The sequence below is a fragment of the Crocuta crocuta genome, unplaced genomic scaffold (assembly GCF_008692635.1).
Source record: "Crocuta crocuta isolate KB4526 unplaced genomic scaffold, BGI_CrCroc_1.0 scaffold520, whole genome shotgun sequence".
NCBI classification, from domain to species: domain Eukaryota; kingdom Metazoa; phylum Chordata; class Mammalia; order Carnivora; family Hyaenidae; genus Crocuta; species Crocuta crocuta.
Genome location: NW_027532009.1, coordinates 54,235 through 73,566, shown reverse-complemented (window position 1 = coordinate 73,566; position 19,332 = coordinate 54,235). Strand labels below are relative to the sequence as shown.

Here is a 19,332-nt window from a genome sequence, read left to right as displayed (position 1 = left end):
AGAATCCAAAGCAGGCTCCAGGCTCTGAGCTAGCTGTCAGCACAGAGCCCGACCTGGGGCTCAAACCCACGAATTGTGATTTCATGACCTGAGCCAAAGTCGGACGCCTAACTGACTGAGCCACCCAGGCACCCATCTATGATTTTTTAAAATATTTCTCTTCTCTTTTTTTTTTCTTTTAAATCTCTTCTCTTTCTGTTAGCAGTAGAGACAACCATGAAGAGTGGGAATGAGACAGAACCCACAGATTTTATCCTCCTGGGCTTTTTCCCTGAATTTAAACACATTAAAGCCATGGTCTCCATTATTCTTCTGATCTACACTGCAACCTTCACTGGCAACACTCTTCTGATCCTCCTCATTTGGTTGTATTCCCATCTCCATACACCCATGTACTTGCTGCTCAGTCAGCTCTCCTTAATGGATTTGACTTTGACCTCTAGCATCATCCCCAAGATGGCGGTCAACTTCTTCTCTGGTTGGCGGAGCATATCATTCTTAGACTGTGGGACTCAAATTTTCTTCTCCCTGACTGTGGCCATTGCGGAATGCATCCTTATAACTCTCATGTGTTTTGATCGTTATGTAGCCATATGTGATCCTCTTCGGTACCCGGCAATTATCAATCCTAGGGTTTGCTTACAGATGATTGCCATGTCTTGGGTTGGAGGGGCACTTACTTCTCTGGGCCACACAGCCTTTACCTTGCATTTTAAGATCTGCAGCCCCAGAGAGATTCCCCACTTCTTCTGTGAAGTCATGGCTGTGCTTAGGATCGTCTGTGAGGATATCTCAACTTATGAGAAGGCAGTGGTGATAACAAGCATCCTTGTTCTGCTGCTGCCCTTATCTCTCATCTTGTCTTCTTATGTTCTCATCTTCCTTGCTGTGCTTCGAATGAACTCCCCAGAAGGTAGGAACAAGGCTCTGGCCACCTGCTCCTCACATCTCTGTGTGGTGGGTCTCTATTTTGGTCCAGGTATGTGCATCTACATGAGACCTGGTTCTGCCAAGACCCCAAAGTTAAATCAGGGTCTTTTTCTGTTTGTAACTGTCCTCACCCCCCTCTTAAACCCCCTTGCCTACAGTTTCAGGAACAAGGAAGTTCTAAGTGCATTGAAAAAGTTAAGGGGGAGGTGTCAGTCTTCCAGGTAAATGGCAGAAATCCCATTATCAGCCAAAGGCTGTTAAAAAAGTAATCCCTTCATGGCCCTCAAAAAATCAACTAAGCTTACTGAGTTTATCTGTAGGGAAAAAAACCAGTTTATCTTTTCCTCCCTGATTCTTAGAATTTCTGTCCAATTGTTCTAGATTATGTATTGATAAAGAACAAGGGACTGTATACATCAATTCTCTTCATGATTTATATTTGATAGTAATGTGTATTTTGGAATTTCCAAAGCTTCAAATTGATTCCATGACAGAAATGCCAGTGTCTGCATCCCTAGAATACAAAATAATCACCTAGCACATAGGTTGTGGATCAGGATAATTCCCTGGTAAAATTAATGAGTACCATGATAAATCATCAGGAATCAGATAATTTTACCAGTATTTCTTTGTTCTCTCTAACAGACTATTAATTCTTCCTAATCTTGTAAAAATACAATCTTCAGTCTATGTCAGTGCTTCCAAAGAGTGGTTTTCTGATCTCTTGCATAAGAGTCATTTGCTGACTTCATATAATATACTAATTTTGTGCCCATCTCAGATGAACATCATTAGAATCTATTAAATTGGGGTTAAGAATCTAACCAGTAGATCTTTTAGTGATTGTCATGGTTACCAATGGTTGTGAGCTACTGATCTAATTATTGACCTACTTTTCTAGACCTGCCTTGCAAAATAATCTTTAAGGTGGCTTGCAAAAACTATTGTTATTCCTTAAGATAGTAGAGAAATAAACTTTATGTTTGGAATAGTTCAGAATTTAAAATTTTTGAGCACACAGTAATGAATAAAGTAAAAAAGACTCGGATTTGTGATGTAAAAAAATGAATGATTGAAAATATTTATAACAGAATAAAATTTTAAGCGGAGTGCATTATAGTGTTCCTAAAATATTGTTACATGTCAAGAAAATACTACATAAGTAGAACACTAGGAATTTATTAAATGTTTTTAAATTTTTATTGATTTATTTATCTAAATATTTATTTATTTACTTATTAAGTTTTATTTCTTTATTTTATGAGGGAGAGAGAGACAGTGCATGCAGGGGAAGGGCAGAGAGAGAGAGGGATAGGGAGAGAAAGAATCCCAAGCAGGCTCCATGCTGACAGTGTGGAGCTGAATGTGGGGCTCAATCCCACAAATGATGAGATGATAACCTGAGCTGAAATCAGGAGTCAGACACGTAACCAACTGAGCCACCCTTCCTGACCCCCTTTTTTCATAAGTGACTGAGTAAAATAACAGGAAACAAATTTTTAGTGAATATGAAACACTCAGAAGGAGATCTATCATCTTATTTTTGCTTTAAATGTCTCAGAAGCCATCAATTGAACATTGTATTACAGAGATACAAAGCTGAGGTTGGAAAATTTTGAAATTATTTATGTCAAATTTCAACAGTGTCAACAATATTAAACATGGTGCCTCCAGAGTTCCTAGAGGAATGGCTGAGGAAATCTGGTTCAAGTAAGGAACCCTGAGGATTTCACTTGAAACTGACTCAAAATACCACTTCGCTGAAAAGAAAAATCTATGTCATCTCAAATTAGAGGAGCGGGTCATTTAATGGATACTATAATGATCTGTCACTACCCATCCGGTGGTACCATGATATTCTGGCACTCTGAAGGGAATCTACAGATAAGATTGTGCTTAGAAGATGACGCCAGGAAGGAAAGGAGAAATTCTTCAATGAGGGAAGATAGAGCTAGCTGAAGAGTTTCTGTTGAATACAGTTTGTTCATAAAGCATGTTATTTATGTTTGACAGTTTTAAGAAAGAGTTCTATTTTTATATGAAACTCATGGAAATGAACATTTTAACCATGTGAAGTTCACAGCAAATAGTTTTCCAGATGGATCTCTGGAGGGCAGTCATCTTGGACTTTAGACTCTATGGTTCTGACCCACTATGTAGGATGAGCACCTTTACATAAGAAAACTTAACCCTTTAAGGTTAAGGAAAATAATTAAATAAAATAGTAAAGTACATGCGCATTCAGAGGAGTATGATTCAATTCTGAGAAAATCATGGATCTTTTATTTCTTTCAGTTCTCATATTCATGATTTTAATTTTCTTTTATTTTAAGAGTTCTCCTATATGTATGTATTTGTTGTAGATCAACTCAAATATATTCTGTGAATAAATAAAATGTTTTAAAATCAACCATATTAACAAATATACTATGAAAATAAAATTTTGTAACTGAATAAATTGTTTTAAGATGGAAACTAAAACTCTGTGGGCATAGGATGTAGGAAAATGAAACACTTATGAAAGTGACAAGATTACCACTATCTCAGGTGCCCAGAGACTCTGAGATACTCTAAATAGAAAATAAACATTAAGTTGGAGCCGGCATGGGGCAGGAGGTATTTGAAGACAAACACTTTTCAAATGGTTCTCAGACTTGAGATCATTAAAAATAGCAGTGGCAGTCTTCTCACCACAAGTAATTAGCTGATTTTTCTTTTGGACAAATTAGAGTATTTAGACTATAATCACCAGTTCTACAAATTCTACATAAAAGTCAAAGGCATACAAAGTTATGTATGAAATATCTTGAAAACTAAAATACCTATAGAACATGAGTGATTGGTCAATGTCTTGCTTTTTGTCAGTAGGTTTTGAGCATGCCTCACTAAGCTCTAACTTTGAATAGAGAAAACAATCATAGAAGAGAGTGGTTTTGTGGTGACAGCATTTTGTTGACATATGAACAAAAATCAGGTTTTATTCATGAAAGTTCAGGTCAATATGACATCAGAGACCATGTCTGTTCATTTTGTACAAGAAAAAAATTTTTGAGAACCTACTATATGTTAGGAACTGTTTTAGGCATTGGAGCTAAATAGAGGAACACAGAAGAGCACTAATTTATGGAGCTTACATTCTAGTTGTGGAATATGAGAAATAATAAATAATATATATCTTGTTGATAAGTGATATGAAGAAAAGAGAAGCAGGGAAGAAACATAAAGATGGGATGCCTTTATGTAGTATGATCAGGGAAAGATTTTTGATTAGGGGGCATTTGAACAGAGACTTTAATGAGTAAAGGAGAACGTTTGTTCTAACAAAAGATCAGTTTAAAAAAGACTTTGGGGGTAGAAGTGGGACACTGATGAGGCTACACCTGCCTCATTGAAAAAGTCATAGGAGACACAGTAAGAGAGCATCAGGAGCAAGTTATCTGTGGCCAATTGGAAAAGTATTGCAGTATTTAAAGTGAGAGATAATGGAAGTTTGAACAGAGGTGGAAGAATATCAGGTAAGGAGATATGATCCAATTCTGAACATGTCCCAAAGGCATTCATGCTGAAAGAATGCAGTCTTAATTCTCTGTACCTAAAAGGGAGATATATTACTTCAGCTTTACAGCTTATTGACAAATTTCCTGCAGTGGCTTTGGGACAGAAAGCACCAAGATGTTATGGGTCACTGGCCATGGGGTCTGTGCTAGTTAGTGCATGTTTGGCCCTGCCATTTCCTGACCCCTACCCAGGCTGCATCTCCCCAGTTCTCTTATATTCTGGCTTCCTGTTAGACTTGATCAATGATGGGCACCTGCAGATGAAAGAAAAGAGGGAAGAGATCAGAGTATTTATGGCCCTACTTTCACAAGGCTGGGTTTGAGGAGTTGACTGCATTCCTTCACCGAAGACCATAAACCCTTTGGGCAACTCTCTTGGTTCTGTTTACAGGACTCCCTGCCCTTAAGATAAAGGGAGGCAGTTTACCACTGCTAGCAGCTTCCTGTTTTACTCTTTCAGCTGTTTCCCGCACACTGCCCTACTTCTGAATGTTATATTTTCATTCTTGCTCTCTTTCTTGTGGTTTCATGGCTCTCTATAGTGTTATGCTTAGATTCTATTCTCTTTGTGTGTCTATTATAGGATGGGTTTGCTTTTCTTTTATGGCTACATTTGGGTTTATATAAAGCATCTTATGTGTATAGCAGTCTATATTAATTTGGTTGCTTAAGTTCAAAGACATTCTAAAAGCAAAAAAAATTTTTACTGCCTACTTCTCATGTTATGCATATGATGTCTTATTTTACTTCCTTTTATTTTGTCTATGCCTTGAGTAAGTTTTCTAGATATAACTGATTTTTCTACATTTGTGTTTTTACCTCTATACTTGCTTTAAAAATGTGAATTTCCTACCTTGACTATATGTTTGATTTTTAACATTGATTTTTTTTCTTTTTGTAATTTTATTACTTCTAAATATGATCATTTGTTTCCACTAAAAAAAAATCACTTTAACATTTTTGTAAGACTGGCATAGTGCTGGTACACTCCGTTAGCTTTAGTTTGTATGGCAACTATTTATCTCTCTTTCTATTCTGAATGATAACCTAACTAGATGCAGAATTTATGGTTGTAGAGGAATACTACAACTACAATTCAACACTTTGAAGGTATCATGCCAATATCTTCTGGACTGTAAAGGTTTTTTTGGGGAAAATATTTTCAAAAAGTTCAGTCGATAACCTTAACAGGTTCCATTGTATCTAACTGTAACGTTTTTTGCTCTTGTTACTTTTAAGATTCTCTCATTATTATATTCACCATTTTAATTATTATGAGTCTTGGTGTGGACCCTTTTGGATTGATCTTGTTGGGGGTTCTGTGTTCTCCTGGGCTTGGGTACCGGTTTTCTTGCTCATATTAGGGAAGTTTTCAGCTTTTATTTCAAATATGTGTTCTGTCTCCTCCCTCCTCTCCTGGGATCCCTATAATGTGGCTGCTCTTGTGCTTGATGATGACACCTACTTCCTTTAACCTATTCTAACTTTTTACTACTTTTTTTTTCTTTTTGATGTTCAAGTTATTTGTTTTTACATACCTTGTCTTCAACATAGCTCATTTGTTCATCCTCTAATCTGTTGTTTTTTTTTTTTTTAATTCCCTCTAATGCGTTTTTAAATTTCTCTTATTTGGGGCACCTGGGCGGTTCAGTCCGCTAAGCATCTGACTTTGACTTAGGTCATGATTTCATGGTTTGTGGATTCGAGCTATGCATTGGGCTCTGTGCTGACAGCTCATAGTCTAGAGTCTACTTCAGATTCTGTGTTTCCCTCTCCTTCTGTCCCTCTCATGCTCATGTTCTATCTCTCTCTGTCTATAAAAAATGAATAAACTTTAAAATAATCTTTTAGGGGCGCCTGGGTGGCTTAGTCGGTTAAGCGTCTGACTTTTGCTTAGGTCATGATCTCGCGGTTCGTGGGTTTGAGCCCCACGTCGGGCTCTGTGCTGACTGCCAGCTCAGAGCCTGGAGCCTGTTTCGGTCTGTGACTCCCTCTCTCTCTGACCCTCCCCTGCTCACGCTGTCTCTCTCTCTCTCCTAGAAATAAATAAAAATATTTTAAAAAATAAAATAATCTTTTAAAATTTCTGTTATTGAAATTTTCAGCTCTCAATGGACCTTTTATTTTTTGTACTTTCTCTTTTTTGAAGTTCTTAATGAGTTTATCCACTCTTCCTCAAGTTCACAGAGTACATTTATGACTATCGCATTTTTAGTTGTTTATTTAGCAAGAAAAACTATTCCATAACCCAATATTTATGTTTCATTGTTCAAGAACACAGGCCAGTGAGAAACTTCCATGGAACTCAACCCAAAATAATTCTTAACATTAAAAATCACTTTCTATTCTGAAAGATACCAGTCTTCTTCAGCTCCTCAAAATCCTTCTTAGAAATCTGTGTATGTATTCTTTCTTGGTTGACCACAGCAAACTTATAGAAAGCTGAACCCCCAGGAACCCAATGAGTACTCTAACAATATGAAACCTTAGATATTTGGCCAGAAGGCCTCACATCTGAAGTTTCATCAAAGCATTAGAAGTCATGGTAGTTATTCTCAACACCAGCCTCAAACCCTACGTCTTTCACAACTGATACAGAAATGGATTTATGATCATTACTTTGACCTCTTTATCAGACATATTGTTTTTCTCCAATTTATTTAGACTTTTTACTATGATTTGGTCTTGTTCCTTCCTTTAGTGTGTGTGTGTGTGTGTGTGTGTGTGTGTGTGTATTCGTCTCTCTCCTCATTTTATATAGCTCACTGTGTTTGATTCTATCTATTAGGTGTGTCAACTATATCCCTTAGTCTTGCAATTAGTGGCCTTTTTTAGAAGAGTTACTGTGGTGCCTTATAGCACAATCTCCCCAGTCACTAAAACCAGATGCTCCAGGGATATCTTCTGTATGGGCTTTGTGCACACTTCTATGGTAGTTGAGCAATGAGTGCCTTCAACCCACCCAACTGCAATGATTCCTGCCCAGGGTTCTAGCATGTGGTTTTAACTAGCAACCCATGGGGACATACTACTCTTGTTCTGCAATTGACCTTGGGTTGAGTTGAGACAATGACTCACAATCCCAGGCTGCACCCCTAATACATCCTGTTGGCCCCAAGTCACTGCAGTGAGCTTCAGAAAACCAGATTCTGGTTCGATGGGAGATGTGTACATGCCTGTATCTTAGATATCAGTGCTACTGCTGCTACATCTGTGTCACATTAGATAAGTGTTGTAGTAGTTCTCAATGTACCTGATCTTAAGACTTCAACTCCACTACAAATCTAAGTGCCAGCTCACCAGACCTGTCATCAAGAATGACCTCCTAGGGGCTGTGCACCGACCACGCCTTTGTGCTCCTGGCTGGCTGGACCCCTAGAGGGGACGAGCACCGTCCCTCCTTTGTGCTCCTGGCTCGGCTGGACCCCTAGAGAAGCAGTGCACAGACCGGGCCTCCATGATCCTGGCTTGGATGGACCCCTAAAGGGGAAGCGAAGGGCTTAAAACTGGGAGATTTGCCAGCGAGTTCATGTTTTGGGTGACAAGACACAGAGGGACCCGGTTTCCCGCTCTCCAGCGGACCCGGGGCACCCCCCAGACAAACCCCCGTCCTTGCTCAGCAACACAACCTGAAGGAGAAGGAAGCAGTGATTCTGGCTCCATCCCCAGAGCTAGGCAAGAGGCTTGGAATTTCCCTGAGAGGATCTCCTGCTAGGTTGTGTCTACGGCAATTTCAGAGGGGCGCACAGACTGGGATTTGGAAACTAGGCCTGGCTTCGGTTAAAAAGTGCGACCCACATTGGCGGCGCCCCCAGCACAGGGAATTTACACACGGAAAAAAAGTGAGGTGCAGCGGTGCAGCACTTGGTTCCAGAAGGGACTGGGGCAGCCAGTATCCTCCCCACAACCTCCAAGGCAGATCTTCCGCCTGACATATTGGATCAGACCATGCCCATCACTGCTAGAGAGCTGCTCTCCTCTTTTTTTTTTCTCTTTTTTCTTTTTCTTTTTCTTTCTTTTTTTTTTCTTAACCCAGAACACTGACCTGATTAACTGTGGTCACTGGCTTGCTTAAACAGTCATATTTAGTCCATTCTGTAGATGTAAATTCTACACCTACCTAACCTTTTCATCTCTTTATCTCAGGAGTAATTAGACTATATAGTTTCTCTGGATAACACCAACGTCCTTCTCACACCTCTCCAACCATATTCCACCCTTTAGCTCTTTGGATAAAAGCTTCTTATCCCTTCTGCCTGTTCACTCTATTTGCAATTTTGCCTCATCCCCGCCCTGTCTTCTCACTCTCTATGCTCTTCAACCAACACTACATACACCCAGTTATTTAACTGTAGCTGGAAAATCTGGTTATATGCTTGAAACTGTTCTTTGTCTATAAGTTTTCTTCTTTTATCATTTTCTTTTCTTCTTTCTGACTTTTTAATGTATTTTCTTATTTTCTATTATTCGCCTTTCCTCCTTCAGCTCTTCTCTTAACTTTTTCATATTCCCTCTCAGTATACATGTTTGTTGGATTTGTCTGTGTGTTTTTTTTGCCTCTGCTCCCTGTCTGTTTCTCAGTCTGTTTTCTTCTACAGGGCTACCTCTGGAGACTAGCCAAAGTACCCATGGTGGAGAGTCCCAAATATCACTAAGAGTAGGAAAATAAAATAACCAAGGTCTCAACAAGAGAGACCCAGAGAAAACATTCAAAAAACACTGTATGAAAGGACAGGCCCCGGAGAGTCAAGGAGTTTTCTTGGGTACAGCAGCGCTCACAGGTGCAGAAAGCATAACAAGTCTTTTTTGTTTTGTTTTGTTTTTTTCTTTTGTTTTTTCTAAAATTTTCAGTATTTATTATTTATTTATTTATTTATTTATTTTTTACAAATAGTTTATTGTCAAATTGGTTTCCATATAACACCCAGTGCTCATAACAAGTCTTTAAAACTAAGAAGAGACAGAAAGCTAACCAAAATGACGAAACGAAAGAGCTCTCCTCCAAAGAAATTTCAAGAAGAATTGATAGCTAAAAAACTGATGAAAATAGATAAAAGCAGCATAACTGAACAAGATTTTAGAAAAATAATCATGAAATTAATAGCTGGGCTTGAAAAAAGCACAGAGGACATCAAAGAAACTATGGCTACAAACAACATGGAGCATAAAAAAAGGCATGATGAATTAAAAAATGAGATAAATGAGACACATAATACATTGGAGGCGTCCAATGCACGGATTGAAGAGGCAGAAAGGAGTATAAGTGATTTAGAAGACACCATTATAAACAAGAAGAAACTGAGAAAAAAAGAGACAAACTGATCCAGGAACATCAAAGAAGAGTTGAGAGCTCAGGGATACGGTCAAATGCAACAATATCCATATCATAGGAATCCAAAAAGAGGAAGAGAGAGGGAAAGGTGCTGAAGGAGTCCTGGAACAAATTATAGCGGAGAAATTCCTCAACCAGGGGAAGGAAGTAAACATTGAAATGTTTTGTATGTCCCCTCATACATAATTTGAATCGATCTTCTGCACAACATATCATAGTAAAAATGGCAAAATATAGGACAAAGAGAGAATTTTGAAAGCAACTAGGGAGAAAAAGGCCTGAACATACAAAGGGAAACCTACCTATCACAGTGGTGACAGACCTATCTACTGAAACGTGGCAGACCAGAAAGGAATGGCAGGAGATCTTCCATGTGATCAACAGAAAAAATACGCAGCCAAGAACCCTCTATCCAGCAAGCCTGTCATTTAAAATATAAGGAGAGGTAAAAGTCTTTCCAAATAAACAGAAATTGAAAGAATTTGACACCACTAAGCCAGCCCTACAAGAAATCCTGAGGGGGACTCTCTGAGGGATGTGTTGCAAGGAACAAAGATACCAGAGACACCACCACAAGCATGAACTCCGCAAAGGACACAAAGACTCTAAACCCACATATTTCAATAATAACACTGAATGTAAATGGGCTGAATGCTCCAATCAAAGACATAGTGTAGCAGAATGGATAAAAAACAAAATCTATTTGCTGTCTACCAGAAAATCATTTTAACTGGAAGATACCTTCAGATTAAAAGAAAGGGGATGGAGAAATATATATCATGCTACTGGAAATCAAAAGAAAGCTGGAGTAGCTATGCTTATATCAAACAAACTGGACTTTAAAGACAATAACAAGGGATGAAGAAGGGCATTCTATAACAATTACAGGATCTATCTATCAGGAAGAACTAACAATAATAAATGTCTATGAACCGAATATGGGAGCAACTGAATATTTAAAACAATCACTAACAGACACAATCTTGTAGATAAGAATGTGATAATAGTAGGGGACTTTAATACTCCACTTACAGCAATGGATAGGTCCACCAGACAGAAAATCACTAAAGAAATAATGGACTTGAAAGACACTTTGGACCAGATGGATCTGACAGATATATTTAGAACTCTACATCCTGGGGCCAAGGAATTCGCTTTCTTCTCAAGTGAGCATGGCACATTCTCCAAGATAGATCACGTACTGGGACATAAAGCAGCCCTCATTAAATATAAAAGAATTGAGATCATACCATGCACACTCTTGTGTGTCTCAGATCATAATGCTTTGAAACTTGAAATCAATCACAGGAAGAAGTATGGAACACCTCCAAAAACATGAAGGTTAAAGAACACCCTACTTAAGAATGAATGGGCCAATCAGGCAATTCGGGATGAAATTAAAAAATATATTGAAACAAATGAAAATGAAAACACAACAATCCAAAATCTACGGGATGTGGCAAAGGCAGTCCGAAGAGGAAAGTACACAGCACTCCAGGCCTATTTCAAGAAATTAGAAAAAGCGCAAGTCCAAAATCTAACAGCTCAATAAAAGGAACTAGAGGCAGAACAACAAGAATGCCCTAAACCCAGTAGAACAGATATAGTAAAACTCAGGGCAGATATAAACAACATAGAGACCAAAGAAACAATTGAACAGATCAATGAAACCAAGAGTTGGATTTTTGAAAAAATAAACAAAATTGANATTACAACCAACCCCTCAGAAATACAAGCAATTATCAGGGAATACTCTGAACAATTATGTGCCAACAAGGTGGAAAACTTAGAAGAAATGGACAAATTTCTAAACACGCACTCACTACCAAAATTCACATGGGAAGAGACAGGAAATCTGAACAGACCCATAGCTAGTGAAGAAATCGAATCAGTGATCAACAATCTCCCAACAAATAAGAGCCCTGGACCTGATGGCTTCCCTGGGGAATTCTACCAGACATTTAAAACAGAATTAATACCAATTTTTCTCAAGCTATTCCAAAAAATAGAAACCGTAGGAAAAGTTCCAGACTCATTTTATGAAGCCAGCATCACTCTGATTACCAAGCCAGACAGAGATCCAGCAAAAAAAGAGAACTACAGGCCAATATCTTTGATGAATACGGATGCAAAAATCCTCAACAAGATACTTGCAAATCGAATCCACCAGCGCATAAAAAGAATTATCCAACAAGATCACGTGGGCTTCATTCCTGGGTTATAGGGTTGGTTCAACATTTGCAAATCAATCAATGTGATACATCACTTCAACAAAAGAAAAGATAAAAATCATACGATCCTGTCGATAGATGCAGAAAAAGCATTTGATAAAATACAGCATCCTTCTTAATAAAGACTCTAGAGAAAGTACGGATAGAAGGAACCTACTTAAACATCATCAAAGCCATCTATGAGAAGCCTTCAGCTAACATCATCCTCAACGGGGAAAAACTGAGAGCTTTCCCCCTGAGATCAGGAACACGACAGGGATGTCCACTCTCACCACTGTTGTTTAACATAGTGCTGGAAGTCCTAGCATCAGCCATCAGACAACAAAAGGAAATCAAAGGCATCGGAATTGTCAAAGAAGAAGTCAAACTCTCACTTTTCACAGATGGCATGATACTCTACATAGAAAACCCGACAGACCCCACCAGAATCCTACTAGAACTGATCCAAGAAGTCAGCCAAGTTACAAGGCACAAAATCAACATACAGAACTCGGTTGCATTCTTATACACCAACAATGAAGCAACAGAAAGAGAAATCAAGAATCTGATCCCATTTACAATTGCACAAAACACCATAAAATACCTCGGAATAAACCTAACCAAGGATACAAGAGATCTGTATGATGAAAACTATAGAAAACTTATGAAGGAAATTGAAGAAGACACAAAGAAATGAAAAAACATTCCATGTCCATGGATAGGAAGAACAAATATAGTTAAAATGTCATTACTACCCAAAGTAAACTACACAGTCAGTGCAATCCCAATCAAAATTGCACCAGCATACTTCTCAAAACTAAAACAAATTATCCTCAAATTTGTATGGAACCACAAAAGACCCCAAATATCCAAAGTAATACTAAAGAATAAAACCAAAACGGGAGGTATCACCATTCCACACTTTAGCCTCTACTACAAAGCTGTCATCATCAAGACAGTATAGTATTGGCACAAAAATAGACACATAGACCAATGGATTAGAATTGAGAACTCAGAGCTGGTCCTAAAGATATACAGCCAACTAATCTTTGACAAAACAGGAAAGAATACCCAATGGACAAAAGACAGCCTTTTTAACAGATGGTGTTGGGAAAACTGGACAGCAGCATGCAAAAGATTGAAACTAGATCATTTTCTCATACCACACACAAAAATACACTCAAAATGAATACGGGACCTGACCTTGAGACAGAAAACCATCAAAACTCTAGAGGAGAAAGCAGGAAACAACCTCCTTGACCTCTACCGCAGCAACTTCTTACTTGACAGATCCCCAAAAACAAGGGAATCAAGAGCAAAAATAAGCCATTGGGACCCCATCAAGATTAAAAGCTTCTGCACGGCNTCTCAACAATAGTTAAAACATGGAAAGAACCTAAGTGTCCATCAGCAGACGAACGGATCAAGAAGATGTGGTTTATCTCTATACATGGCAATGAGAAAGAATGAAATCTGGCCACGTGTAGCAACATGGATGGACCCTGAGGGTGTTATGCTGAGTGAAATAAGTCAGGCAGAGAAGGACAAATACCATATGTTTGCACGTATAGGAGGACTAGGAGGAACTTAACGGACGACCATGGGGGAGAAGAACGGGGGAAATTATGGGGGAAAGGGATAGAGGCAAACCATGAGAGACTCTTGAATGCTGAGAACAAACCTAGGACTAATGGGTGTGGAGGGGGGAGATGGGCATGGAGGATTGTACTTGTGAGGATGAACACTGGGTATTATATGGAAACCAACTTGACAATTAACTATTTGTAAAAAAAAAAAAAAAAAGACGGAAACAAACAAACAAAAAGTCCAATTTTGTTTTGCATGTGGTTATCCAGCTTTCCAAGCACCTTTTGTTAAAAAAACAAACAAACAAACAAAAAACTTAACTTTCCCCATTGTATGCCTATCTGTCTTTTGCCAAAGATTAATGACATAATTTTAGATTTATCTTTGAGTTTTTTGTTCTATCAGTCTATGTGTTTAGTTTTTTGCCAATATCATACTCTGTTTATTACTTCCACTTTGTAAAACTTCCATTTTTGATATTTCTTTTTCAAGATTGCTTTAGCTATTCAAAGTCCGTTTTAGTTACATACAAATTTTAAGATTATTTGTTCTGGTTCAGTTCTAATACTGTTGGTATTTTGAGAGGGATTTCATTAAACGTATAGATTTATTTGAGTAGTATAGACATTTTAACAATATTCGTTTTTCCAACACTTGTGCTTGGAAAATCTTTGCATTTATTAATGTCATTTTGAATTTTCTTCATTAATGTTTTGGTTTTCAGAGTACAGGCTTTTCACCTCTTTGATTAAGTTAATTCTGAAATATTTTATTTGTTTTGGTGCATTTGTAAATGGAATTATTCCTTTAATTTCACTTTCTGCTGCTTCATTATTAGAGTATAGGAATGAAACAGGTTTTTCTGCATTGATTTTGTATCTTGCTACTTTACTGAATTCTTTTATCAGTTCTGGAAGCTTTCTGTGTGGATTTTTATGGGTTTTCTGAATATAGTATTATGTCATCTACAAATAGTAACTTGTTTCTTCCTTACCCATTTGGGTGTCTTTTATTTCTTTATATTGTCTGACTGGTGTGTCCAGGATTTCCTGTACTATGTTGAATAAAAGTGATAACAGTGGACATTCTTGTCCTTTTCCTGACCTTAGGGGAAGTGCTTTCAAGTTTTTAACTATTGAGTATGATTTGGGCTGCATGTTTTTTCATAAATGGCTTTCACTATGTTAATACACATTCCTTCTAGACCTACGTTGCAAACGGATTTTATCATCAATGGATCTACTAAGTCAAATGCTTTTTCTGCAGCTATTTAAGTTATCTTATGGCTTTTATTTTTCTTTACTGATGTGATGTATCACATTGATTGTTTGGTGAATATTAAACCACTCTTGCACCCTGGCAACAGATGCCACTTGATTCTCGTGTATGATTTTTAAAATATATTGTTAGATTCTGTTTTCTAATATTTTTTGAGGATGAAATGTATTCTTTTGACAACATAACTGATGTGTTAATACACATTTTTTACTTCATCTCAGAGAATCTGTTATTGAATACTTACCAAATTCCAACTACTTTATTAAAGAGTTTAACTATATCAAAATATGAGCTAACCTATACTTATTTGGTGAAACTACCTTTATATTTATCCCTGACTGTGTGAGGTCAACGTTTTTTATTTGGATGCTATATTATTAGTTAATGAATATCACTTGTTAGAACTATTTATTTGCCAGGCCTGATCTACAAAACTTATGACTGTATGTTTATAAGAAAATATAAATTATCACTGTATTTGTAATATGAAAGAACTAGCAAAGACTTGGGAAATTGTTAAGTGCATTGGCTTTTCTCTATAAAACCTCAATGAATGGGATGCCTGGGTGGTTAAGCATCCAGCTTTAGCTCAGGTCTTGATCTGACAGTTCATGAGTTTGAGTCCTGTCTTGGGCTTCCTGCTGTCAGCACTGAGTTCACTTCATAGCTTCTGTCCCTCTTTCTCTTTGCCTCTCTCTCTCTCTCTCTCAAAAATAAAGAAACATTGGGGCACCTGGGGGGTGTAGTCAGTTAAGCATCTGACTTCAGCTCAGATCATGATCTTGCAGTTCACAAGTTCAAACCCCGCGTTGGGCTCTATGCTGACAGCTCAGAACCTGGAGTGTCATTCAGATTCTGTTGTCTCCCTCTCTCCCTGCCCCTCCCCCAATCGTGCTCTGTCTCTCAAAAATACATGAAAATATTAAAAACAAACAAACACACAAAAATTTAAAATCTCAATGAGTGGGGTGCCTGGGTGGCTCAGTCAGTTAAGCATCCAACATCAGGTCAGGTCATGATCTCATGTTTCATTGATTTCAGCCTGGCCTCTGGCTCTGTGATACTAGCTCAGAAGCTGTATCCTGCTTCAGATTCTGTCTCCCTCTTTCTTTGTCCACACCTCACTCGTACTCTGTCTTTCTCTTTCAAAAATAAACATCTAAAAACCTTTTTTAATCAAACAAAAAATTTCAAAAAGCGATTGAATAAATGTGTTCCTTAAATGTCTTCCCACTAATTTTGGAATTTCTTAATTGCATTACAGCATTTGAAGTTACTCATTATTAACCAAAGGTACTCTATTTTCACATATCAGAGTATGAAAATTGATCTCTTATAATTGTGAGGAAGAGATTTAGTAAGTCAATTGCAGCAACAGTAAGAGAACTTTCTTTTGGAATACTTCAGAGTTCAAGACTTTGGGAGATGGGCAACAGAGAAAAATCATCATGGAACTCATCTATTTCTTTTGAACAACAATTGTGTTTGCTAAAATAAAGAAAACAAGAAACAGAGTGTCTCTTAGGGAAGAAGGAGTTTCTTCATAACTAAAGGTTAGGGTTAGTATTGTCTATACCAACTATATAACTATACTATTAGCCAGTAATAATCTCTCCAGTAATTACAGCTCAAACATGCTTACTACTTCCGTCTCCTACAAAACATATTGTTTAGTAAGTTTTAACTTTCTTCTTTTTTCTATTTTTTAATTATAAGTTTAATCAGAAAATAATAGGCTCAAGAGGAAATTCTTATTTAAGTCGTCTAGTAAAGATAGTTTTCTGAATGATTAAATGTTTAAGACACCTAGGATATGAGTCTCATGTGTAAACTAAACAAAACTAATATATAATTTCAATTTTTTTATAAAATATATGCTCAGAAAAGATTTATTTCAAAGTTTTATGTTCATGTGTTTTTGGTTCAAGGACATTAAAGCCATTTTTTACATAACGAAATTGTAATGGATAACAGATGCTGAATGTACTGTAGTCAATGTACTGTACTCAATGAACAATTTATTAACAATATTAAGTGAAGATTATTTTAGTTATCAACCAGAAGTAATGGAATAATGAAAAACTATATGAAGTGAGAACTCAGAGAGGTATTGCTAAATAGCCCATAATTATCACTAAAATATACTGAATGTTAGTGATATCATAAGTTAAAATATCTTCAATCAACATTGTTTATTTTTGTTCATATGAAATGTTAAGTTGGTATAGTTGTGTATATTTTGTTTATATAATAAAATATTACTGAAATTTTAGCATTTAGAGCCTGTGAAAAGTGGACTATCTAGTGTAAATCAGCAATATTTATCAGCAATAAATCTTTCTATGTTTTTGATATATTGATAACTCTTAAATGGATATGTCCTTCGAAAGATTATTTTCTATTTTATGTTTTATTGGGACATAATTAATTGGTATATAGCATTATATTACTTATAGGCATACAATAAAATGATTCTGTATTTATATGCATTATGAAACGATCACCAAAATGTAAATCTAGCTAACATCCATCACCACGTGCAGTAACACATTTTTTATGTGTGTAAAAACATTTAAGATCTACTCGTATCACAAAATTCAAGTTTGCAATACAGTATTAACTATAATCACCATAATGTCCCTTATATCCTTGACTTATTTATTTTATAATCGGTAGTTTATACTATTGGCTATATTCATCAATTTTACACAACAAGTTTATAATACCATCTGCCTGTGGAAATTAACAATCTACTCTCTGTTTGTATGTATTTCTGTATTTGTTTTAAGATTTCTTTTTTACATTTATTTTGAGAGAGAAAGAGTGTGTGAACAGAGGAAGGGCAGAAAGAGAGAGAGAGAGAGAGAGAGAATCACAAGCAGGCTCCACACTGTCAGCACAGAGGATGATACAGGGCTCATTCTCATGAACTGTGACCTCATGACCAGAGCTGAAATCAAGAATCGGATGCTTCACTGACTGAGCCACCCAGTCACTACTGGTTTTAGATTCTACATATAAGTGACATTTTATGGTACTTGTATTTTTCTGTATGATTTGTTACACTTAGTATAATGCCCTTGAGGTCCGTTTATGCTGTAAATGGCAAGACATACTTGCTTCTTATGGCTGAATAATATTCCATGTTTAAAATGTATATCTTTTTTTTAAGCATTGTTTGACATTTAGGTTATTTTCATGTGTTATATATTGTAGGTAATGCAGAAATATACTTAGGGTTCATGTATCCTTTCAAGGTAGTGTTTTTAATTCCTTAAGATAGACAGAGTTGGAATTGATTAATCATATGGTAGTTATTTCAATTATGTTGCCTTTGCTTTGGAGTCAAATTATAAAAATATCATCAACAAAACTGATGGCAGAGAACTGGCCACCTTTGTTTTATTCTAGGACTTTTATGGTTTCAGACCTTACACTCAAGACTTCAATTGATTTTGAGTTAATTTTGTCTATGCCATATAATAGAGGTCCAGTTTTATTCTTTTGAATGACGATGTCTAGTGTTTCCAACAACACTTATTGAGGAATATGTATTTTATTCATTTTATATTCTTGGCAACTTTGTCTTAAATTCGTTGATTATATATGCCTGAATTTATTCCTGGACTCTATTCCATTGATACACATGACAATTTTTATGCCATAACATGCTGCTTTGATCATTAATGCTTTGTAATATAGTTTGAAATCAGAGAATGTAATGACTCCAGCTGGGTTTATTTTTCTCAGGATTGCTTTAGCTATTTTGGGGTCTATTGTAGTTCTATAAAAATTTTAGGATTCTTTGTACAATATATGTGAAAAATGTCAATGAAATATTCATGGGGTTCGCACTGAATCTGTTGATTGTTTAGGGAAGGGTGAACTTTTTTTTCCCTTATTTTAAGATTCTGATGATTAAAAGTTTTTATTTAAATTACAGTTAGTTACCATACAGTGTAGCATTAGTTTCAGGTGATTCATTAGTTTTAGTGATTCTTTACTTCCATGCAACACCTGGTGTTCATCAAGGTAGTATGAACATTTTAACAATAGTAATTCTTCCAGAACATGAGTATGGAATATATTTCCATTTATTAGTGTCTCCTTCAAGTTTGCTTTGAGAGAGAGAGGGTACAAGTGAGCGAGGAGCAGAGAGAGAGAGAGAGAGACAGAGAGAGAGAGAGAGAGAGAGAGAGAGGAGCAAGGCTCATCCAAAGCAGGGCTCATGTTCACCAGAACCAAGGCTTGTGCTCACCCAAAGTTGAGCACTGGCTGGCCCAATGTCAGACTCAAATTCATGAACTGGGAGATTCATGAGAGCCGGTCATATTCCTAATGACTGAGCCGCCCAGGCACCCGTGTCTTCTTCAATTTATTTAATTAATGCATTATGCAAATCTTTCTTGACTTAAAATGTAGTTACATCATAATACAC

The 19,332-nt window shown here is 36.8% G+C and overlaps 1 protein-coding gene across 1 annotated transcript; it reads left to right on the top strand.

Annotated features, from left to right (window-relative positions):
* Window positions 1–216: 216 nt before the first annotated feature.
* LOC144241377 (olfactory receptor 2M5-like) lies at window positions 217–1,155 on the top strand. Its single transcript, XM_077775940.1, has one exon. It carries the CDS (start codon window positions 217–219, stop codon window positions 1,153–1,155), a length of 939 nt encoding a protein of 312 aa, XP_077632066.1.
* Window positions 1,156–19,332: the final 18,177 nt, after the last annotated feature.

What these genes read in the sequence shown, in the direction of transcription:
- LOC144241377 (XM_077775940.1), top strand. Translation starts at nt 217, where the DNA reads ATGAAGAGTGGGAATGAGACAGAACCCACAGATTTTATCCTCCTGGGC.